Source organism: Humulus lupulus, chromosome 6 (assembly GCF_963169125.1).
Source record: "Humulus lupulus chromosome 6, drHumLupu1.1, whole genome shotgun sequence".
NCBI classification, from domain to species: domain Eukaryota; kingdom Viridiplantae; phylum Streptophyta; class Magnoliopsida; order Rosales; family Cannabaceae; genus Humulus; species Humulus lupulus.
In genome coordinates this window covers 7,548,080-7,574,463 of record NC_084798.1, presented here as the reverse complement: position 1 = coordinate 7,574,463, position 26,384 = coordinate 7,548,080, and the positions used below count along the sequence as shown (strand labels likewise).

Sequence of the window (26,384 nt, the reverse complement as noted above, 5' to 3'; positions counted from 1 at the left end):
GCGGCGGGTGTGTCAGTCCGCCGCTAATAATCATTATTAGCGACACATTTTTAGGCGTGGCGTATTAGCGGCGGAGGCCCGCCGCTAAAGTGTATTAGCGGCGGACGTGGCATTTATTAGCAGCGGAGTCCCCCGCCGCTAATAATGACATTTGTTGTAGTGAAAGCTCTAGTAGTCTCATATAATAAAGTAGTGTTTTAGCTACTAAATTTAATATTTTTTGCTAATAAGAAGTTAGTAACAAATAAGAATAATTAGCGACAACATTTCTTGGTAGAAAAAAATCTTTAGCAGGGGGTTTTAGCTACGAACCTACTACCAAATCACAATATGCACAACACAAAATTCCAAATAGTAATGCTTTGTATATAATATTAGGATGATATAATATATAATATTAAAATATCATTCCAATATTCCCAGTTATTATTTTGTCGTAGAAAGATACTGAGCATTAACACAAAAAAGAATTTAGTATAATATGTTCATCATGAACTTTAATTTGTTACTAAAGTAAAATAAAATAGAATAGCACCCACAATATAAAAATAATAAATCTATAAAGGAATAATTAAATACATCGAAGTGCTCATCCAAAAGTCCAATAAAGGAACACCATTAACACATAATTAATGGTGTTTTATTTTATTGAAATATTATTGTTGACTGACTTTTTGTTTGATGATTTGACCAACAAATTATAATTTTATAAGAGGACCGATTGGTAAATATTATTTTAAAATATATATGTTTATGTTGATTTTTATGAAAGAGTAACTAAAAATTTAAAACAATGTACATTATAATTATTGAATAATTCTTATGCACTGGTATCCCTAGCTTTTTATTACATTTTCATAAAAAAAAACTAAATATAATAATTTTGATGTCAATATTTAACTATCTAATATTTGCCCCATATGACATATTTGTAAAAATCAAAACTAAATTTAATAATTTTGTAATTTAAATTTTGACAAATAATTCTGTGATTTTAATTATAAATATATAATCAACTCTACAAATATCGATTAAAGGTTTCATCAATTAATAAATATAATAATTAAATATATTAAAGTAGAAATCATGTATATGAAGACAAATGAATAAAAATATTATCAAGATTATGCTATTAGAATCAAAATATATATTTAGCCTCCTTATTCATATAAAATTTTTTTAAAAATTTCTATTTTAATTTATTCTTAATATTTTTTACGATCTTTAATTTTTTCTATTAATTTCTTTTTAACCTCTTTATGTATCGAAAGTACATAAACATATTATTTTGAAGTTTGTATTATATGCGTGTAAAATAAATTGTTTTGAAATCTGCTTTCATAATTGTAAATTATTCAAAATTTTCTAATTGGGATATTTACTATATCTACAATGGATACTGTTATACAAAAAAATTAAGTTAAGATTTCTTCACACGCCAAAAATAATATATATTTACATTAAAGATTAAAATAATAAATGTACATATAAATAATATATGAGAAGAAATTACAACTGTAATAACGATTAGAAAATATCATATATATTAAAATTTTAGGGACATGATAAAGAGTAAAATGTATACATTAAATTTTGTGAGTTCTATTGTTTATAATTTATTTGATTTTTTTTTGAAGTATTGTTTATGGTTTATCAATTACATTATTTTAATTACACAAAAAAATTGAATCCTCACTATATAGTTTTGAAAACAAAGAGTTATCAAATGGTTTGTTTCATAATTATTTGTTTTTTTTAATGTAGACTTTTTTAGGGGAAGAACAAACTTCAAAAAATGTAAATACATGGTAGTTACTTAAATGACATTTTAGTAAATTACTTAGCAAGACAGAGATTGTTTTTTAAAACAGTTTTTTAGATTGACAGATGACAAAAAATAATTGAGTCATCTCATATTTTTGAAAACGACACTACGGTGATTAAAAGGAAATCCCACTAATAATATAACACGATATTTTATGTTTAACAACTTTGTAAGTCTTTCTAATGAAGAAAGATATGAGAAGTTTCTTTGTAGAAATTAGTTTAATCACTGAGTATTTTAGAATTTGTTGAGGAATTTTTTCGTCACTCATGGTTTGACCGTACAAGTTTTTCCCGTCAAGAAAAATAAAATAAAACTAGTGAATGATGAGTAGTAACGACTTGACTGTTAGAGTAGTAAGTACGCACTCAAATCAATAAAAAAATATTATCATTGATGATAAGCACTAAATATTGTACTTTTTAAGGTGAAAACCCCACAAAATAAAATAATAGGTCAATCATAAACTTAATCAAAGCGCTCATCAAAAGACTTAGAAAGAAACCCCACCAAAAACAAGATTTTGAATCAAAGTAATGCTCATTAATAGACTTGGAAAGAACCCGATCCCACTAAAAACATGACTTTAATAATTTCTTCTAAACAGTGTTAATTAGTCACCGTTTAGGAAAGGCAATGGGTTGTCACAAAGGCAATACTGTATGTTTTTGTACATGAAAATATGATAGGTTGTGTATACTTCACAATTTTTCTTGTTGGGCATTATCTTACTTATGTTTTTGTACATGAAAATATGATAATATCAAATGTATGGACCAAGTGAGAGAAGTAACCAAAGCCTTTCATTTTCCAAAAACAGGTGGTCCAAATATTTTTTTGTCATTAAAATATTATTATTAAAGAATCATGTCTCAATGTAATTTCCTGGAAAAACATGTATTCAATTAATAATGTAGCGGCTCCAAAAGTTCCAATGGAAAGCTTGGTTATAAATAGTGTGTTTTGTTTGCTAGGTTCAGTCACTCAATTCAGAAAGTTACAACATAACAACTACTATAAGAGTGTTAGAGAACTTAGAAGAACATAGAAGAAAGAAAAAGCGCGTCTATAACATTGAGTTTTCAGGCCACTTGGCTGAAGGTACGATCTCTATTTTCGATCCTCATTACAATTTTATTCAATATTTGGATTGTGTATATATATTTTCTTATATCTATAAATAACGATTGCATTTTTTTTCATTAGAACAGTTCAAAATAATTCAACATGTTACATTTTTACGTAGTTTACCTATTTTTTTTTTTTTTGCTTTAGTATATATATGTTGATTTGATATGTTTCATAGTGAAGTTTTATTACCGAAGATTATAAAGTGTTATTTACACTTTTAGAGTGTCTTGTCTAATGTTTATATATAAAAGATCATATGGTTAATTAAACTTCAAACATAATATTGTAATTAGGTAAAGAATAATAAGAAATTAAGAATAATTTATATCTCAATCAAGTAAAGTAAGTAGAGAGATTCTTTGGAAACGTCCTCATTTTAATGTCTTCTCCGTATGAAGTTAATATTTTTTGCTATATATATTGAAAACAGAAAGCATGTGTATTTTTGACATTTTGGGTCTTTATATTATGAAAAGCATTGTTATTAGGCATTACTATATATGTGGTCTCCAACTCCAACACTACTCAAAATATAAAATAGTCTACCCTATATTATAAAATAGGTGCCTTTTAGTTGAGGGAGAATATCATTTTTTTCAATTGAAAATTACATTTACATTAATATTTTATGGGTATGTATTGACATGGTATTCATTGTTTTTTGAAAGTATAATTTTGATACCTTCTATTATCAATAATTCTCATAAGTTTAAAATTTGGTCAACAACTTTAATTAATTGATTTGAAAAAAATATCTTGACATGTGCATGTTCTAATTGTTCCATCTTATACTTTTTTTTAAAAAAAAAATTATAATATAATTAAAACCATATTTTTACAAAAATATAAATATAATTAAAACTTAATTAAATCAAATAATTTATTAGATTTATACTTAAAACTAAAATAAACCAATTCCAAAATAAATTTTTTGAAAAATTTGTAGACCAAATTCAAACAAAAGGTACTATTTTAACTAATTTTCTATATTAAGGATACTAAATGAATATTATTAATAATAAATGGTAATACAGGTATATACTCTATTAAAACAAAAGTACCTAATGCATAATTTCACATATTATATTCAAATAATCATATTAAATAAATGAAAATTATTCAATTCTCTTGTATTATAATTTTACTAGGTGCAAGCAATATGTAATACACGTTTGGTTAGTTTTAATAATTTGATAACTTTTTAGATGACAATAAACTATCATATTTAAGGTACAAAACATTTATGATATTATTTAAAGCGTACACTTCAATAATTAGATAAAAAACTTGTTTATTCTTGATAAAAGAGAAATGTTATTATAATTTTTTATATAGTTATACAATCATTCTAGTTCTACACGCATGACACTAATATATAATGTATTTATAATGTTTATTGTTATTTAATATGAATATATATTTATATAAGTTAGATTAAATAATAAAAAATAGCATGTCTTCTTTTTAAATACAAATGATAATTTTTTTAATAAAAATTAAGATTATGTAATATATATTATTATAATAATTATATTTTATAACAATTAAATTTATATTAATCTAATTACTAAATATTTGTTTTACCAAAATTTCATAAAAATTAAGATTATTATATATAATAATAATAATATTTTATACATATGAATTTATGTAATTTGGCACTATTACACTATCATGTATTTATTAATCATAGCTTTTGGCAAACAAGTCTATATTATGCACTGTTTTGTAGCACAGAGACCAAGTGAAAGCCTGTTTTGGTTTAAACATGGGGAGGCATCGTAGCACAGAAATGTTATTCTTCCTGGTTCTTCTCTGTGTATGCATATCAAACATGAGTGGTATTACCTTTGGCTGCATCGAAAAAGAGAGACAAGCTCTCCTAAACTTGAAACAAAGCTTTCAAGATCCTTCACACAAGTTGTCCTCCTGGCAAGGTCAAGATTGCTGCCAATGGAAAGGAGTAGCCTGCAATGAAACCACGGGTCATGTTGTCAAGCTTCATCTCAGATCCTCATCAATGGATTATCCATTTTCACCTTATTCTGATGATACTACTCATCTGCCTGACTTACAAGCTAATGAGTTGAGCTCTAATTTGTTGGAGCTGCAACATCTCAACTACTTGGATCTCAGCGGAAACAACTTCAGTTATAGCAAGATTCCCAACTTCTTTGGCTCAATGAAGAATCTAAAGTATCTAAATCTGTCTCATGCATATTTGGGTGGATTGATTTCTCTTCAATTTGCAAATCTTACTAGCTTGCAAGTGCTTGATCTTCGAGGTCTTTATGATGTTAGTACTCGTACTTTCCAGTGGGCTTCAAATCTTTTGTCTCTCCAATACCTTGATATGAATTCGGTAAGTTGTTCGAATGCATCAGATTTAATGCAGGTACTTACCAACCTTCCTTCTCTGTCACATATCAGCCTATCTGTTTGTGGATTAAATATGGTCAATTTTCCTTGGCGTTCGATCAATTCCACCTTCTCTGCTAGTGTTCGATACCTAGACCTTTCCGGGAAACATCTTGAAAGTTCAATTCTTAATGATCTAAAAAATCTGACTTCTTTTGAAGTACTTGATCTTTCGTTCACCTTCTATGCTACTAGTTCCTCAATTCCAATTGGATCCCTCCTTTTAGTCTCTATTACATCAACATGGCTTCTTACAAAGTTGTAGGGTCTCATGGAGTCCCCCAATGGCTTCAGACACAAAGGGAAGTCTTTGAATTGAATCTCTCAAATGCTAATATTATTGGAACATTTCCAAAATGGCTTCAGAACATGTCAAGCATCAGCTCTCTGGATCTCTCTATGAACCAAATCAGCGGGCACCTACCTATGAATATTGGTTCTTTGTCTATTCTGTGGTATCTATATCTTGGCAACAATCTGATAAATGGTTCACTTCCAGAGTCATTATGCGAACTAGAATCTTTGCAAGAACTAGATCTTTCGAGAAACAAGTTTTCTGGGATATTGCCTAATTGTTGGAGAGGGAGCCAATCCGTGGATGTCATCAATCTATCACACAATAAGTTGTCAGGGACTATTCCAAGCTCAATGGGGAACTTATCACAACTGTCGCGATTGCATATGAATAATAATAACTTTAATGGGGAACTTCCATTGGCTTTGAGGGGTTGTTCTGAAATGATGCTTCTTGATCTTGGCGACAATAACTTTTCAGGACCTCTACCAACTTGGATTGGAGGACATAGCTTCCGGGACATAATAATTTTGAGGTTCCGCAAGAATATGTTTAGTGGAAGTATCCCTTTAAATTTTTGCAAGCTCTTGGCACTGAGCATTTTAGACCTTGCAAATAACAATTTGAGAGGAGAAATTCCTCATTGCTTTGGAAAACTCACTGGAATGATGGTAAAAGATTATCCACAAGTGAATGGAAGTATGGGTGATGCGAAGGTTTCACAAGTGATAAAAGGAAGAGACTTAGAGTATACAAAAACACTGCTACTTCTTGATAATTTGGACCTCTCAAGCAATAAGCTAGTTGGGATAATTCCAAAAGAGCTATGTTTGCTATCTGCCTTGCGTGGTTTGAATTTGTCCCATAATCATTTGTCAGGCAATATTCCTAACAATATTGAAGAGTTGAAGTCCTTGGAGTCTCTTGACCTTTCAAACAACAAACTTTTTGGTGAAATTCCACAAAGTATGTCCAAATTGTTATCACTAGACAAGCTCGACTTGTCTTACAACAATTTGTCAGGCAAAATTCCAACGGGACCTCAACTTCAAACACTGAATGATCCAAATATCTATGCTGGCAACGATGAACTATGTGGAACCCCATTGCCAAAGAAATGTTTTGGAGATGATGATCGGAGAAAAAATGCCCACGAAGATGATGACGACTACAAAGATAGTAGGATCGAAGGAATATGGTTTTACTCTGTGGTAACACTTGGATATGCAGCTGGATTATGGGGAGTAATTGGGAGTCTGGTTTTCAACAGAAACTGGAGGCATGCTTTTTTTTGTTTCACTGAAAACACCATGGATTGGATTCTTGTGAGAGTAGAAGTGAGAATTGGGAGACTGAAGAAGAGCATCATGAAGTGGACCAACTAATAAAGATATCTACTGATAACATGTATTTCTCTATGTGTATGTACGTACTTCATAGGACGATCGATCCTCTCAGTTTGTGTATTTCATCTTAATTTATGCTGTCTTGTATTGTTTAAGTTGTAACCTATTGCCACAATAGTTTATCAAAGATTCCTCATTTGCTTCAACTATGCTCATCTGTTGGAATTGATAGAGATTCCTCGTTTGCTTCAATTATGCTCATCTCACAAGTTGTATATTTTTGCCTTCTCGGGACAACATTTGATGATGCTCCTGTGGTGAAATTTCCACTGATGCCAGGTCATATTATATGAAATTAACCTGCCAACTGATATTCTGGTGCAACAGGGGGCAATGAATCATTTTCATCAACATCAAATGATTCTGGTTCAATTTGATCAGTTGTACCACCTGTATGCAGTATCATGTCTCCCCTGCTCCAATGCACAAGTAAACACAAACACAGAAGAAAAAATCAAATAAATAACATGAACTTTCTTCATACACATAACATTTGAAAAGTATATTTCAAAAACCCAAACAAACCAAACCGTTAAAATATATTAAACAAGAACTTTTGGATTATTAAAGTATATTTTGGTTGTAAATACTTTTGTTTTTTTTTTTTTAAATTTCTAAAAGGAAATTACTCTCACATTCAAAGTCTGATTCCACAAATTCAATACCCAGATACCATAAAGAAAGCATCAAAAAACATTTATGCTACAGAGAAGGGTATAAAAGGAAAACACCCACTAATCTACTGGAGAAGTCTACTGCGGTGGCGATGGATTTGGTGTCCGGTGGGCGCCACTGCTTGCCTTGTCGTGTAAGAGATGAAAGGTCTCAAAACTATTATTTATCTTTTTAAAGCATCAAAACAAATAAAATGTACTATTTTTTTTTCATGAAGTTATTTATAAAGGTACTTGATAACACAGAGAAAATGAGAGCTTAGATCCAGGAGAAGATGAGGCATTATCAGAGGAAGCTCTGGCGGAAGACGAAGATGCCATGGAAGACTGAAATCTGATACCAAATGAAGAACAAAGAAAACTCAGACAAATAAATATAAAGATATAAGCTGACAAAAATAGAAATGACTAAGCTCTCAAACAATGACAACGAGATTAACCTCCTGCCACCTTACTCTGAGCTTTAAGAGGTTTTCTTATAGGTATCTCAACAAGTAATTAGATAATTTAACTGTGTAGAAATAGATAATTTAACTGTGTAGAAATGAAGGTAATTAAATCATCCATAAGTAAAATGTACACACTTTTACAAAATTTACGGTTCCTATATTAGTCAATAAAAGATAAATTCATTTTTTTTAAAAAAAAAAAAGTAAAAATAATACGTACCTGCGAAAGGGAAAATGCAGCTTACACAAGGATGTATACATACACAAATTATAATGATGTGTATTCAATTTAAGCCATTGATATTTTAAAGGGAAGACCACATCATTTATAATTATGTGGTTGATATTAATTATATATTATTATATATGAATAGTAAGGTGAGAATAAAATCTAGTGATCTAGCGTTGACACTTGTTGATATTAAAGTCTATTCCATACTTTTTCATTTGGTCTCTGCTATGAAAGCCCTGCGTCACAAATATGGAGATATTAGTACAAGAGGTTATTCCTAAGAATGGAAGAGCATCTGCTTCTTCTTTGTATGTAGAGTGATGAAAGAGATGCATACCACTTTGGTGATAGACATCACTAAACATCTTCTTCAACAATGGTATCACTACATTAGATTTGTAGAATGGGAGCCTTACTTTGAGGTGGATTTTCTGAAGTCATCTCTAAGGAAGATCACAAGAGATTTCTACTATCAACAGTTAAGGAAACTAGTTGACAAGGAATTCCCAATGAAAATAGAAAAGAAGAAGATGGCTGAAACGATTGCAGAGTATGATGCTGGACTGGTGAAGTGCAAGAATCTCCGTGAGTCTTCTACAACAGAGGAACACCTGAAGAAGGGCTTGGAAAGGGCAATGAATATCAAGTGGAAGGTGGCAAGCCAAGTTGGCTTCTTTTGATATCTCATCTTTGTCTTTATGTTTGGACTATAGAATTTATTTCATCAAGTTTTTATAATGATTAAATATCATCATTATTACATCTATATATATAATATTATTTCCTTAGTTAAACTATTAAATATCATTGTTATTACATCTATATATATATATACATAATAATATGATTTGAGGAAAAAGCAATTAGCAGTGAGATACTATTAAGACCATAAAATACAACTTACTTATTCTAATTTTTGGATTAATAACAAATGTTTGGCATCTAATTGGATATTTAAGCCACCTGATCATACTTATATTATTTTAATTTGCTTGCTTGCTTTTTTTATTATTATATTTTATTTTCTTTTGTGGGGGTTGATCTTAATTCACCAGTGTTTGTTTGGTATATGTGATAGTTTTAGAGTTAGGAAAAAAAATGTCTAGTAAAAAATATGCATCAGAATACGAGAAACTAAAATAGAAAAAAAAAAAAAAAAAGAACACGTCATAGAAGTCACTGTTTTAGTTGACAAAAGTTTGATAGAAAATTTGGTCCAAAATTTCACAATAATTATAAAAGATGGTCCACAACTAGCCATCTAAGTCAGTCAATGGTCTTTTGTCGGTGGAAATATCACTCAAACATCTTAAAATCATTTTATATATTGCAAAAAATATAAAAATATATCCACCAAAATTTGTAAAAAAAAAAAAATATATTAATTAAGGAATCAAGAAGAAGTAGAGGTGGCCAAGCAAGTAATTCGAACTGGAGAAATTACGATGATTTAAATGAGTACTTTTGGTGAGTATATTTAATTAACAACAAATATTGTTTTGTTTAATTCTTTCTTATATATATATATTAATTGGAAACTAAATGGGACAAAATGTCTTTTTATATTTCTACAGGTCTGACAAATGTTTTAGATGTCTAGGATGGCCAATGAATATTAAATCAGATTTTTTTGGGGATTCATATTTGATACAAGTAAAAGAGGTCCGTACACGATTTTTATTTATATTATTATTACAATTTTTAATAATAAGTAATGTATCTCTATAAAACTTTAGAATATCAATATAATGTCCCTAAATAATTAATTAGAAATGAGTGAGAAGAATAAAAAAAAAAAGAGTGAATCAAACTACCTATATACAATAATCTTAGAAATTAAAGGATTAATCAGTTATCGGCATTGGTGGTATAATTACTATTTCCTAAACACATATGATTTAATTAGTCCAAATGTGTTAATATACATTCTAATAGATGGTTTCTTGTTCATCTATTTCTTTAAATAAAATAGTGATGTTGTGCTTGTTAATTTGGACAGAGACACAACCAAAAAACGAGGCAACCTAAAATAAATTTTGTGGAAGTCCGTACATTTTGACACCTTTATAGAAATTTTGATCGAACGTGGATCTTCTTTGCATTAGCTTTCCAGGTAACCTACCTAAATGCATATTTCAATAATAAGTTGTCTTAATCTAATCTTACATGGTAAATTTGTGCACTGATATGATTAATGATGTTTCAAGACTGTTAATGGTCATTATTTTGAAGAGTGATGTTTTTCACCTTAAAAATAAATAACCCAACCAATAATAATAATCAACAACAAAATAAACGCACATAGATCTAAGTTCTGGTAGGAAAAATCATCCATATGTAATGTTAAAATTCAAAGATGAAGGTGACTCTGGGAGCATGGTACTGTTAGAGAATTCTACATGGAAAGTAGGTGGAATTGTTAAACTATTTATAAGAACATAGATTACTTTATACTAATCACCAATTGATTTTGAAATAGAATCTCATGTTTCTTATCATACACACAATTCTACTTTCTAAATTATCTTTGCACATTCTAATATGGTATCACGAGATAAAAAAATTCTTACTAGCATAGCATGTATCCGATCCAAATCCAAACCGATATATGGTTGTGAGATTGCTATTAACCCTTTATATATAAGATTTCGAATTTGTTACTATTCACAATATATCAAAACTTGTGTCATGTATTTTTTTCTTCTTCTTATCTATATACTATTTTCCATATTCTACACATTTATGAGACAAACACAATCCTTAGAGAAAGTTTATTGAATATATCTTTATTTGGAATACTAATGATTCCTTATTCAAAATATGATAAAAATAAAATTTACAGGCTATGGTCATTGTTGCATGGAATAGTCCATCCGGATCTTTTCTTCATGCCTTTTTCAACGCAGATGTTGTGAGAAGTGTTTTAAGCATCTTCATTACTTTTGCTTCACTAAAGTTTCTACAAGGTAAAATCATTAATAATCTATACAAATTGATCTACCTATCTCTTTATATATATATACATTATATATAATTTAGTATACGTACCAATAGTTACTTAGGTCAACATTTATTTATGGTGATTATGCCATTAAGACTTTATTGTTGTGATCAATTTGAGAGTGTAGAAAATATTTAATAAATTATAAAAATTGAATATCTGAAATTAGTATAACCATGGAAAACTCTTTCACATATGTATATAAGTGACCAATATTTTCTTTATAATCATGAAAATTGATATGTATTATATACATGTACAATATGCCCAATTTATTTTTATTTATAGAATTTATTAATTATTTTATAACAAAATATTCATTTTTCTTCTTGATTTTAAACATTAAATTAGCCGCAAAGGCTTTCAATAAGATAACTGCCAAAAAGAAGTGATCAGTCCTTCTAAGTTATATATGGACGTTTACATGAATGGTTCATATATATTCTTTGTTTTTTTTTTCTTTTATATGTAAATATATATATACTACAAAAGAAATTTAAAGGGGCATGGTGCAAAATGACCCTTAATGTTGTTTGAAAGTAAGTAAATGTCCATGTTTTTAATTTTGTAGTAAAATAACTTAATCATCTATTTAATATCACATAATACTAAATACACCCTTTAACAAATTACTATTTTATTCTAAATATTTTAATATTATGGTATATGTATATTAGTTTTGTTTAATTAGTTTTTATTTTAAAGTTATTTTGATTTTTTTTCGTTTTTTATGGGTTGTTGAATGATATACCATACCACAAAATATATATACTGAGTTGAAAAATAATATACCATCAAAACTTACAAAATTATTACTAAAAAATATATATACTATGCTAACAAAGTTATATACTACCATTAAAATGTATATACCATGATACAAAATTATATACAACCACTATGTATAATAAAATAGAAATTAAATATCACAAAAAAAAATTTATATACCATACCACAAAAAACATATACACTAATTGAAAAATAATATACCAACAACTTATAAAAAACTTAAAAAATCAATATAACTTTAAAAGAAAAACTAATTAAACAAAATTAATATACATATACCACTATATTAAAGTCATACAGTCCTAAATAAATAAATAAATTATAAAAAAGGACAATTTATGTAATCAACAATGTAAAAAGGTCATTTATCTACAATTTAAAAAATGAAGACATTAGCTTCTTAATGACTTTATTTTGGGCCATTTCCTAGACCCAAGAAATTTCATAAATAATATTTTGATGGAGGAATAATAATTCAACATGTAGCCCTTCAGAAGACGAAATATGTTATTGATTAAGTCAGTTAATATAAGTAATCTTGTTATACTTAACTATTTGTAATTTTAATCTACTAGAATGATCAGTTATATAGTAATACTAAATGTCTCAGTGTGAAGTTTTTTCATTATATATGCTACAGTATAAGTTTCATATGATTCTCTTGTTGCACTCATCTGCTTGTAAATTGATTTATTGTTATTTGTTCCTATTTTATTTGTTGTTCAGCCTAAATGTGTTTATTTTGATAACTTTAATAGAATATTCTAAATATTTAATAGAATATATTTTTAAAATTAATTAAAAATAAATATTTATTAATTATATAAATATAAAGTCAAATTTTATAAAATATTATTATTATAATAATATTTAATATAAGCATACATATATAATAATTATATTAATATAAATTTAAATTTAAATTCAAATGTTATAAAATATATTATTAAAATAATATATAATACAAAATTATATATTTAATAATTATATTAATATAAATTTAAATTTAAATGTTATCAAATATTATTATAATAATATTATATAATCCTAATTTTTTTCTAAATATATTAATATTAATTTAAATATTATAAAATAATAATATATAATACATAAATTTTATTTTTATTAAAAAAATTATCATTTGCGTTTAAAAATGTATCATATTATATATATTTAAAGAAATCATAAATAATATTTTTGCTTAATTTCATTTACTATGTTTATGTCTTTTATATATAATATTGTTTATTTATTTGAAATTTATCCGATAATAATATAAATTTAATAAAAATAATTAATAAATTATATAAATAAAACTAACCAAGCGCACATTTTACATTTTTTATATCTAATATATATATCAATGATAAACTGAAAAGTTGCATTCAACATATATGTTCTACTACAATTTGGGGTTGATTGGTTAGTTTCTTCTAATTTGTCGAACATCCATAAACAAAATAAATAAACCATAGGATTTTCACTCCCAAATTATTACCACTATTAAATTGTGCCCTCAAATTTTTTTGCCTAATAGAAATTATCCGAACTAGACACGTTAATTAAATGTAAAAATTCTATTAGTTTCTATACTATGTGACTAACAGATTGCTGATTTGGCATATGTCACGTTAGTGCCATATGTATAATTAAAATTAAAAATAATTAAGAAATTAAAAATCAAGTTTAATAAAAAAATTACTTAAAAAATAATAAAAAATTTATATGTTATGTTCTAATCAACACTACAACATATTATAATACTAGGTAAAAGCAACGTGCATTGCACATTCGGTTATTTTTATTTAGAAAATGTATTAATTTAGTTTTATTATATTTTTTAATTGTCATTTAAAATTTAAATAACTAAACAATGTCATATATTATAAAATAATGACATAAACATATAAAAAAATTAAGCCAAAATATTATCCATTGTTTGAAAAAAAACAAATAATACAATATTATTTTAATTTTTTTTTAAATTTAAAAACATTAAACCATGAATCCCTTAGCTAGATACACACTTTTTACATATAAAGATATGGTGCTTTCTAGTTTTAAAGTAAATTATTTGATGTTGTTTATTAGTTTAAAATTTAGTGTTTATAATAATTTAAATTTTAGTATTTTTTATGTTTTGATTTACATTTTATATATGGTGATTCTAGTTTTAAAATTAAATATTTTTTTTCTAATTTTCTTTTAGAAAAAATATTCAAAATAATAAAATATACAAAAATTTAAGTTAAAATTGTTAATTTAAAAAATTTATTTGATAAAATTGAGTTATTTAATTTAAAAAAATTTTAAAGCCAACAAAAAGTTATATATAAATAATTAAATTTTTTATTAAAAAAATTAAATAAAAAAAGAAATATATATTTATATCTTATGTCATTATTACATATATGTTTGGATATTGAATACCCCAAATTTTCCCAAATGCAAGAACTAAAAAATTTCTTCTCTTTTTGTTTTAAAAAAAAAAAAAAATGATAACTACCTTTTCTCTCTTCGACCCTTTGTTTGCTTCTGGTAAACACATTTTAAAAATATTTAGAAAAGAAGAGTTAGCGTTTTGAAGTGGTAAGATCATCTTTTCAAGGAATTCTTTATATTTTTTAAAAATAAATAATAAACTAATATTCCACAATTAAATTTAGAAAATTTGACCAATTTTATGAATATTTAATCATGTTAAATCAGAAAAATAAAGTCTCTAAAATATCCCTTGAACTAGGGGTGTACACGGTTTGGTTTGCGGTTTAGAAGAATTTTGAAACCAAACCACTCATGCAATTTTTTCAAAATGAAAAACCAAACCAAACTATTAAAGTTAAAAAACCAAACCAAACCAAACCATAAATAAACGGTTTGGTGCGGTTTGGTTTTGTTTTAACCATATAACCAAATTATTAAAATTATAAACTGTTTTTATTATAAAATAATTAACTAAATAATTGTATTTAAATAATAATAATGTTAGCTTTACTTTTAAGACCATAAAAGTCTACAAGAATCTTATTTTCTTTGTTGTTGTAAGTGTAAGTATTTTGAATCATTTTATAGAAGTGAGAAAAAGAAATGTTTACTTTCTAAACAATGTGGGACTTTACATTTATCTTTTTTTTAGTTTTGGAAACTTGTGCATGTATTAAATACTACTGAAAACACATCTTAAACAATTAAATTGTTTGGCTTGGATGGTTTGGTAGATTTTATATTAACTTAAGTGTAGGTGTTCAAATCTTTGAACCATCATTTCTAAAAACTATTTTTTAAGAAAAATCACGGTCCGGTCCGGTTTAATTGGTTTTAAAAAATTAGAAACCGTGACCAAACCATTAAAGTTGCGGTCCGGTTAAAACCGAACCATCGAAAACGATTTCACCGGTTACGGTTTTTGGCGGTTTGGTGCGGTGCGGTTTGGTTCCAAACCATGGTTTGCGGTTTATATGAACACCCCTACCTTGAACCAATCCCAAACTTGAGGGTATTATGGTCTTTTCAAAAATTCAATTTGTTATAATTATTTAATTCAATTAAATAATAATAATATAATGGAAAACTAAAAATTACACATAAGATGATTAAATAATTTGAAGCATATTATTATTACTATTATGTCCATAATAATAATTTTTAATTAAATAAATAACAACTTAACCCGAACTGTTATTAATTCACTTGACATTATTCTCATGCTGTGATCTCACAAAAAAACTCAAACATGAGAAACCATAAATTTTATTGCCATTGGGAATCATACATATCCAATATTCCATCAAATGAAAAGAAAAAAAATGACAAAGATGCACACAGTAGAAAAATTACGAAATCGTCCTTCTAGAAAAACGGATATTACATATGTTGTAGCTGAAAAAATAAAACTTTATAATTTAAAAGGCACAAGTTTTATTTTTAGTGGATTGTTCATCTTCCAAAAAAAAACAAAAATCACACGACAACAAAAATTACAAATCAGTAAACATATAAAGCATCCAAACAATTTAAAAATTACAAATAAACTGATCTGCTTTTAGCACTTGAACTTAAGCTCTTGAAATTTCAAATCACCATAGCTCCACTCCATCGTATGAGATCATCCAAAGCTATTTTGTAAGTACACAGTTCATAAATTAAAAAAAAATTAAATTAGAAAAGCAAAATAATTGATAGCAACCTCCTAGAGTGATTTTAGCCCATTTAAAAACATAGAAAAACCGAAGTATATAATACATTACCTGCTAATTAATTTGAAAACATTCTCTTCAATTGGGTCATTTTGATAGAAATTGTCACATAAAGCCAATTCTCCATGCTATTTAAGAATTGGAAACAGGCAATTCTCCAAAATTTTATAAGCAAAATGTTGGCACAAACTCCTACAAATCCAATGACAAATCCAACTCCAATTCCCATATGAAACTGTTTCATGTCAAACCATTTTTCACCATCTTCAACAATGCTTTCATCACGATTTGAATTTGGGTTGCCTTGTAAAGTTTCTTCTCCAAAGCATTTTCGTAGAGGAGGTCCACAAAGTCTAAGGTTTCCTGTATAGCTAGAGGTTTCAAAACTTTATAGTTGAGTTCCTGTGGGGATTTTTCCAGACAATTTGTTGTTCGACAACTTCAAGTAGCTCAAAAATGATATTGTTGCTAAGCTAGAGGGAATTTCACCGGAGAACTTGTTGTTGGACAGATCAAGTGATTGCAGATTACTCAATTTCCCAACCTCCTTTGGGATAGCTCCATGCAAATTGTTCCATGATAGGTTAAGTTGAATTAATTCAACAAGATGTGTTAATTCTTTTGGAATTTGTCCAGTCAATTGATTGCTTGAAAGATCAATGAGTCTTAATGATCTAAAAATCTTTTCATTCTCAAGGTACACTCCTTTCCACATAATCACTAGTGATACTAATTCAAAGAATTATATACCACTCTTACCAAGAGGTACATCCACCCTTAAGATATAGCTTCCAGTATCTAATTCATTGTGATCTCGTTTTTCCACCATAGAGGTAAAATTGTCTAGACATGGAGGGATAGTCCCAAATATTCTATTCATGGAAAGGTCCAACATTTCAATGGCATGGAGATTACATAGATTAGATGGAATACGATTACTGAGTTGATTAGATTTTAGAGACAGAAAGATCAAATTTGTCAGTTTTTGGCCAATCCACAATGGAATTTTTCCTTCCAATGCATTATCTCCAATATCAAAAACTTGAAGCTGCTCACAAGTTTGTAAGGATGAGGGTAGATTTTCTGAGAAGTTGTTGTGCCTCAATTGCAAAACTCAAATTTGTAGTAATAAACCCATTGACTTTGGAATAACTCCGGATAAATTATTGTTACCTAAATTGAGAACAACCAAGTCGTTCAAATCCCCCCAACATTCAGGAAGGCTTCCAGATAACAGATTATTTGAAAGGTCAAGAACATATATTTTGTGATGAACTACCAGCCGTGGTTCGCACAGGAAAGATGTTAAACTGGTGAGCTTATTATTTTGAAGATATAATTCATTAGTGGATAAAGACGATGGGATAGGACCAGAAAATTGATTGAAAGATAGATCTACTACAAATATTGGGGGAGTCACATAATCCAATTTCGTAGCCAAATTGCTAAACTAATTCATTGGAATAGTATCTTTGATCTCATTGTGTGAAAGAACAAGATAATGGATCTCATTGGGACCTAACTTGCAAGAGCTCAACCCTATAGAAGTTAGTTGAAATGGTGGAATCCAAGTGTAGTTAAATTTTATTGCTAAGGAGTTCGAAGACAAGTGTAGTTTCTCCAAGTTGGAGAGATTGTGAAAGTGAACTTCAGAGATGAGACCAGAAAGGGAATTTGAAGAGACATCCAACGCTCTTAGGTATGGTAACTTTGAAAGACTAGGGAGTGGTCCTTTCATTAGATTATCTCCAATTCGTAATTCTCTTAGAAATATGGGAAATGAGTTCATTTCAGGAATGGATCCTCGTAGTTGGTTTGACGACAAATCCAAAATTTCTAAAGAATCCTTAGTGCAGCCACCACTAAGCCATTCTAAAAAATCATGGAGTGTTGTATTGAAAATGTTCCCAATCAAAGACAACTGTTTAAGGGTGCAAAGATTTCTCAATGAATTTGGTATTTCTCCTTCAAATCCAATCCCACGTAAGTAAATTTTTTCAAGATTTCTCATATTTTTAAACGAATTTGGAATAGGACCTCTGACGTTACTAAAATATAGGGTGAGGTTAACAAGATTGATACTCACATTGAACAACGAAGGAACTGTTGTAGGATGTATGGAACTGTCGAAGACAAAAAGATTTGTGAGAGAATCAGAAGAATTTTTATTAGATGGAGACAAGAGATCTACTTGCGGAAGTTGACAAAACTCTATTGCCAAACTTAACAAGGAGGGGGCTGCTTTAATTGATTGAAACCAGTCTATGGCTTTGGATAAATCAATTCCCCATAGACTATAATCTCTGAGGGATGTGAGACGAGAAAGCCATTTGAGATTGTCAGCTTTCAATTGACCCTCACAACCAAGATAGAGAGAATGCAATCTGGTAAGATTCCCAAGACGAGAAGGAATAGCTCCAATAAAAGGATTATAGTCAAGATAGAGATATCGGAGTCTTGTTAAAGAGCCAATAAACTTTGGAATTATAGTGAAGCTAAGATCGAGGTGCCTCAATTGTTTCAATTCAATCAACGAGGGACCAATTTCACCATGCAAATAATTGCTACCAAGATTAAGGACAACAATATGATGAGTTTGAGATAAGTTATCACACCTGATTCCTTTCCAGGTACAACAAGAGGATAGACGGTTGTCTCTATCAACAAGGCCTTTCTTAAACCCAAGAAGAGCTTGTCTCTCACTCTCTATGCATTGCCCACTTCTTTCTTCATTGCTACTCGTAATACTCCATACATTCACAAGCACAAGCACGAGCTCGAGCACGAGCACTACTGCAACTCTCACAGATAGCTAATTCTGTGTATACATACATCCACTTAATCCATTTATATGTATATATATAGATATGAAAATGAAAACTTAATACAGGAAGATAGATGGGTTGTACTTAATTGACTTTTATGTCTTCCAATTCTCTTTCGACTTTTATGAGATATTTCTTTTGTTCTAATTTATATATTATATATATATAAATCATTTTTATTTTTATATGAATTCTTTTCAATTTATTTTTTATATGTTGAAATAATGTATACAAAAATTATTCAAATAATTTAATTAAATCAATCAATCAATAAAATATTGTAAATATATATTTACTTTTTAATTTGAAATTGTAGTATAATAGTGTTTAAATAAATTATTAATTTTTTCAAAAATATTCAATTTCAAAATAAAGTTATTATATTATTATTATTATTTCAAAATACTTAATTTCTTTGATTATATTTTAAATCAGAAAAAAATAAAAGAATATTTTCATAAATATTTTAAGTCTTATTAATTATTATTGTTTTAAAGATATTTTATAAAATAGTCTTTTTTTTCAAACATAGGTGCTTAAGTTTTCAAAATTATGCTTTTTAAAGTTTCATAATTACAAAAATACCGTGTGAGGAAAAACTATTAGAAAACAATTCATTGTATCAATAAAAAAAATAGTATATATCAATACAACTAAACGTTAACCTATAATAAATCTAAAAAAACATGTGAAAACAATACAAAGAAAAAAAACGAAGCTGTAAAAATATAAAAAAATTCACAAAAATTATAAAATTGAAAAAAATGTTTGATCGTAAAAATATACTTTTTTTTAACGAAATTAAGTATTATTTGTAAAGATCTATTTAATTAAACTTTGTTACAGCTCGGCTTAAAGCCCAATAAAAATTAATGAAATAATTTTATATAGGCATAAGTTTAAATAAGAATGATCAAATGTAATATACTATATTTTTTAAAAAAGAAAACATATATGTTATACAATTCTTATCCAATTCAATATAGTTAGAAATAATGAAATTTTGAAAATTATCATCTAATATATCTCTAGCTAGCATCCAATACATTCAAATTATTGCAAAGACTTGCGTGCGTAAGTCTAGAATCAAGTTTACAAATAATTATAGTGAGTTGTGCTGTATCTATCATTTTCCATCAATTAAAGTATCTTTCTAAGAAATTTCTTAACTGTAAGGTCTTGTTTGTATATGTTTAATTTCGAATTTTGAAAAAAAAAACAAACAATACCTATTTAATTATATTTATGTAGTTTTAATAATATCAAAATATAGTGTGTCAAAAGAAAAAATTAAAATATACTACTAATCGATAAAAAATACTTTTTTAAGCTAATTTTTTTTATCAAAATTAATTTAATAATAATTAGTGAAGAATACTCTTTATTCTATTATTAATTTCTTGTGTAATTTACCATCTAACATCCAATCAAATAAAATTTCTGCACAGATTAATTGCGTCTTCAATTAACTTTTGATCGAGATAGTCATATCTCTTCTATATAAAAAGTGTATGTAGATAACATAAATTCTTGGTTTTAATTGTTTTTATTTTTTTTCCATTAACTTTAACAGAATATTCTTATATTTAATAGTAGATTGTAAATATGACATAAACTTAGATAAAATTAAATAAATAAATAATTAAACAAATTAAAATAAGCTATTTTTTTTAGATATTTTACAATGATAATTATTTAAAATAATAAAATTATACGCTTTATAACTTAAATAAAATTTAATTAAACTTAAACTTCACGTTTGCTTAGTTTTAAAGTTGTAAACAATGTCTATAATTTTAATAAAAACTGGTTCACTGTTTTTTTTAAATATATATATATATATATAATAGAATGAATTATAATTCTATAGTATATATAAATATTTATATCAATATTCTCTATATATATGACAACTAAACACAATGTTGACATAGATATATATTTATATTGCTACATGACATATATATATATATATATGTAAAATACAATAATATTGTAAAAAAATTAGTAATAGAAATATAATAAGTGTTGAAAATAATGGATTAGCAATAACAGAATTGGAGGAGCACCACAATGGTGAAAAGGCTGACAGCTAATCATTGTCCTTTCATAGTACAATTCGGTTACTGATTCCCTAGAGAATGAAGAATATTCTGTACAATGCAATATTGCTTTTTGTATTCTAGAATAGTCCACTGTGTACTATATATACTCAATCATCTTATTGTAAATGTATCCGTTGAGCATTTAGTAATATACAGCAAAAGTTATTCATACATTTCTCTGTTCTTAACTTGGTATCAAGAGCCCAGGTTCATCCATGGCCGACTCCAGTGCTACCACAGAAAGTTCTGCAACCCCTGTTGCTGCTCCGGTTCCAGTAGCACCACCTGCTGCTGCTGCTGCTCCTCCAGTTCCCATCTTTCAAGGTCTTGCTGCACTTACACTGAAGCTTGATCGGGGTAACTATACCTTTTGGAAATCCCAGGTTCTGCCTGCACTACGTGCGTATGATCTCGAAGGCTTTGTGCTCGGAACAAAGCTCTGTCCTCCCCAGTTCGTAGACAACACGATTGGAGGAACCATTCCAGGAGAAACTCGCCAGCTAAATGTAGGATATGCTCTCTGGAGGAGGACAGATCAAGCCATCATGAGCTGGCTACTCAACTCAATATCAGAAACCATGTTTGGTCATGTGGTAAGATGCACCACTTCCTTTGAGGTATGGCACACTCTTGAGCTCTTATTCACATCTCAGTCCAAAGCTAGAACACTACAAATCAGATTTCAGCTTCAGTCCCTCAAAAAGGGAAATCTATCTATACATGACTATATGATGAAGATGACAGGTCTTGCCGAGAACTTATCTGCAGCTGGACAGCTTATCTCGGATGAGGAATTAATCCTTTATATACTTGGAGGCTTAGGTCATGACTATGACCCAGTTGTAATCACCCTTACTTCACGTGCTGACCCAATTACTCTGCAGGAAGTTCAGTTTCTTTTGCAGAGTCAGGAAATGCGTTTGGAACAGATGAATGGTCCTATTTCAAACGATTTAAACATGCCCAGTGCAAACTTTGCAACTCAGTCTCGCAGGCCTCCCAACACAAATGGAAGTTTCAACATTCACAGCAACAACTTTCAAGGACGAGGCTACTTTCCAAGAGGCCGAGGACGCAGTCGAGGAGGCCGAGGAAACAGACCAATCTGTCAGCTTTGCAACCGTGCTGGTCATGTGGTGTCAAAGTGCTATCATCGCTTTGACATTAATTTTCAAGCTCCTGTCTCAAGTTCAAACAATACTCAGTCCACTAATGCATCCTCGGGCCAGCAATCTCTTGGACAAAATCAACATGCATACTACTCCTCTGCTGCACCATTGAGTTTCAATGTTAACATGTTCCGAGATAAGTACAGTTCCTTTAGATTGGAAAGTTTACGGAAGTGAACTTCTGAGACAAGGCCAGAGAAATCGTTATCAGAGAAATCGAAATCCTCGAGATATTGGAGCTCACCAATACTTTCAGGTATAGTGCCATTGAACCTGTTATGATTGGCAAGCAATACTCTAAGGTCTGACAACACTGAAAGATTGGTCAGTATGGGTCCTTCGAGGTAGTTGTCAAAGATGCTTAAATATTGTAGACGGGGCGGAAATGTATTCAAATCATCAGGGAAAGAACCTCTTAGGTTGTTCCCATTCAGATCCATAATACGCATTGAGTTTCTAGCACAGCCGTCGAGGCTTTTTAAAACATCACCGAGTGTTGTGTTGAACTTGTTCCATTCCAACCATAGAAATTTAAGACTGCAAAGATTCCCCAACGATTTTGGTATTCCACCTTCGAATTCATTGGCCGACAAATCAATTTTCTTGAGATATCTCATGTTTTCAAAAGAATTTGGAAGAGGTCCTTTAATGTCACTATCAGATAGTGAAAGATTAACGAGACTGGTGCTGATATTGAGCAACCAAGGAACTGTTGTGGGGTGTACGGAACTCTTCACAATGGAAAGATCTGTGAGAGAATTAGAGGATGAATTGGAATGCGAAAGAGATGAGATATCTACTTGTGGTAATACACAATTAGACAATGCCAAAAATGATAGGGAGGAGGCTGTTTTGAATGATTGAAACCAATTTGTGGCTCTGGTCAAATCAGTATTTCCAAGCCCAAAGTATTGAAGAGAATTGAGATGAGAAAGCCATTCAAGACTATTACCAATCAACTGACCATAGCCAGGGGCATTGTCAAGATTGAGGTACTTTAACCTCGTCAGATTCCCAAGTTGGGAAGGAATGATTCCAACAAAGAGATTATATGAAAGGTCGAGATATGTGAGTCTAGACAAAGAGCCAATGGACTCGGGAATGTTAGTAAAATTATTGTTATAAAGATTGAGGTACTTTAACCTCGTCAGATTCCCAAGTTGGGAAGGAATGATTCCAACAAAGAGATTATCTGAAAGGTCGAGATATGTGAGTCTAGACAAAGAGCCAATGAACTCGGGAATGTTAGTGAAATTATTGCCACTAAGATCCAAGTAGCTCAAATGTTGTAACTCAGCCAACGAAGAACTGATTTGACCACTCAATATTTGTTCATTAGATTGAGCAGGAAGATCAAGAGCAATAATATGATGAGTTGAGTTATCACACCTGATTCCTCTCCAAGTGCAACAATCTCCGCCGGTGCTTGCCCAGGATGATAGAACGTTGTATTCGTCGACAAGGCCTTGCTTAAAGCCTACAAGGGCTTCTCTCTCCTTCTCTATGCATTGTCCATCAACACTGCTGCTCGTACCCCATACATGACACGTGGCTACGACAAACAAAAGAACGAAAACTCTCATCGTCATCGTGTTAAGCTATCAATTGGTCTAGTGCAAATTCAACTGCCATATAAATATATATATACATATAAAAATTGGGGACCACGTCTCATTATGTTTGGACGACTCATTATTAGTCTTATTGAAAAGTAAACACCTTTATTGTGTGGCTAATCTGTTACGTACAATCTCTATCCACAAACGTAGAAGTTACTCCATGTATATATATATATATATATATTAAACATTCTCTCATCAACCATCCATGCAAACACGAGACTTTTTTCTTAAATACATTTTTTTTTGTTTTTTTTTTTACTATTTATATTTTTTTTTTTCAAAAATACGCTTTTAAGTTTTAAAAAATACTAACTTCCAAAGTTCATAATTATGAAAATACAATTTTTTTTAAAAAACAACTCATTGGATCAACTAACAAAATAACAAAAATAATATGTATATCATAACTAAACATTAAAATAAAACAACTTCAAAAAAAAGACAAAACCATAAAAGTGTAAATTTCTTTTTAAAATTGTAAAATTGAAAAATAAATATTTGACAGTAAAAAAATAATTTTTTAGCAAAAATTAGTATTTTATGTAAAAATATTTAAAATAAATAGTTAACCATTCCAGTACAATAATTATTTTACCACTTCATCATATGATATAACTAATCATTCTATTAGATTAAAATTACAAATAGTTAAGTATAACGAGATTACATATATTATTAATTGCCATAATCAATAACATATTTCGTCTCCTGAATGGCTACATGTTGAATTATTCCTCCATGACAATATTATTAAGGAAATTTCTTGGGCCTTCCTAGATTTTTGCTTTTAAATTTCTTTGGAAGTTGTCAGTTTTTATTTTATATATATTTACATATAAAAGAAAAAAAAAAGAATATATATGGGGACCATTCAAGTAAGCGTCCATATATAACTTAAAAAGACTGATCACTTTTTTTTTGGCAGTAATCTTATTGAAAGAAATGTATAAGAAAAATGAACATTTTGTTATAAAAATAATTAATAAATTCTATAAATGAAAATAATACGCAATTTAGAAATAGAGACACTAATAATACAGACCAAAGAGATTAACAGAGTTATTTTAAAAATAATAAAAAATTAGTGGACCGTGTCAATTTTCAAGTATATAGATACATTTAATGTGGTTTGACTTCATTATATACCACTGTTCTATATACATATATATCATATACATTTTTTTAAAGAAATTGATATTAGCCTAACTTTACATAAAGTTGTCGTTGAAAGAAGGGACATATATGAACTATTCCAACAACATCAAAATGGGGAAGAGAGAAAAGTGACCATGACATTGAACTAATCAAGCCAAATTCGTGGTACTGTTCGGTGATTTTTTCCTCTGAGTTAAAATGGTGTTGATATATATACTGGTGGTAATATTATTATGTCCTGGTGTATTTGGTTGTGAGTTGCTATGACATGCAGGGACACTTTTCTATAAAAATAAATAAATAAAATCATTTTTTTTCTCAAAATTATATTATTTCCAAGTTTCATATATATATTTTTTAATTTCCCAATTTACTAATATTTCATTTTGCTTGTATTTTGCCTCTCTATGGGTGCGACATAACTCGAATATTACCGCGACCACAAAGAAAATGAATATTACTGCAACCACTTGAATTATTTCCAAGTTTCTTATTACCGAAGAAAATGAAGTGATGAATTAAAACAAAGGAAAGCTTGGCCATATATAGACCAAGACTAAAACAAAACAGAAAAAGAATCAGCCTAACCAACTACCAGAAATATGAAAGAGGGAAAAATAAAGAAACTAAAGCCTAAGGAAAATAATACAGGAAAAGGCAACAGCATAAACAAATAAAAGGAAAAAAAATAATAGTGACGCTATTCCTAATAGCCTCCCCTAAGGTTAATACTTGAACTACTTTCTTGGGATTCGGTCAGTCATACAACTATAGGTTTACATTTATATCAAAAGAAATATATTACTGATTTGCTCTATCCGTCTAAGATGCAATTTGCCAATTCTTTGAATACACCTATGTTGGAAGGTGAGAAGTTGTCTGCATATGGCAGTGATCCACTTATGGATCCTCATTTCTATAGAAGTGTGGTTAGTGCCCTTCAATATGCAACCATTACTAGACCTGAAATCACTTCTACTGTGAATAGGGTCTCTCAATTTATGCAAACCCCGCTTGAATCACATTGGAATGTTGTTAAAAAGATATTGAGATATCTTAAAGGCACGTTGGATCATGGTTTGTTATTACAAC

The 26,384-nt window shown here is 28.8% G+C and overlaps 5 protein-coding genes across 5 annotated transcripts; 2 read left to right on the top strand and 3 right to left on the bottom strand.

Moving 5' to 3' along the window:
* Positions 1-4,724: 4,724 nt before the first annotated feature.
* LOC133784616 (receptor-like protein EIX1) lies at positions 4,725-5,601 on the top strand. Its single transcript, XM_062223909.1, has 2 exons — positions 4,725-5,351; positions 5,536-5,601. The coding sequence occupies exons 1-2, from the start codon at positions 4,725-4,727 to the stop codon at positions 5,599-5,601; spliced, it is 693 nt and encodes a 230-aa protein (XP_062079893.1).
* A 9-nt stretch (positions 5,602-5,610) lies between these two features.
* On the top strand, positions 5,611-7,242 carry LOC133781571 (receptor-like protein EIX2). The gene has a single exon (XM_062220611.1). The coding sequence runs from the start codon at positions 5,618-5,620 to the stop codon at positions 7,052-7,054; it is 1,437 nt and encodes a 478-aa protein (XP_062076595.1). The 5' UTR covers positions 5,611-5,617; the 3' UTR covers positions 7,055-7,242.
* Positions 7,243-16,804: 9,562 nt separating this feature from the next.
* LOC133784615 (putative receptor like protein 25) lies at positions 16,805-17,131 on the bottom strand. The gene has a single exon (XM_062223908.1). The coding sequence runs from the start codon at positions 17,129-17,131 to the stop codon at positions 16,805-16,807; it is 327 nt and encodes a 108-aa protein (XP_062079892.1).
* Positions 17,132-17,866: 735 nt separating this feature from the next.
* LOC133784614 (receptor-like protein EIX1) lies at positions 17,867-19,859 on the bottom strand. The gene is made up of 2 exons (XM_062223907.1): positions 19,827-19,859; positions 17,867-19,228 (listed from the first exon to the last, which is right to left on the bottom strand). The coding sequence occupies exons 1-2, from the start codon at positions 19,857-19,859 to the stop codon at positions 17,867-17,869; spliced, it is 1,395 nt and encodes a 464-aa protein (XP_062079891.1).
* A 2,745-nt stretch (positions 19,860-22,604) lies between these two features.
* On the bottom strand, positions 22,605-24,104 carry LOC133784613 (receptor-like protein EIX2). The gene has a single exon (XM_062223906.1). The coding sequence runs from the start codon at positions 24,102-24,104 to the stop codon at positions 22,605-22,607; it is 1,500 nt and encodes a 499-aa protein (XP_062079890.1).
* Positions 24,105-26,384: the final 2,280 nt, after the last annotated feature.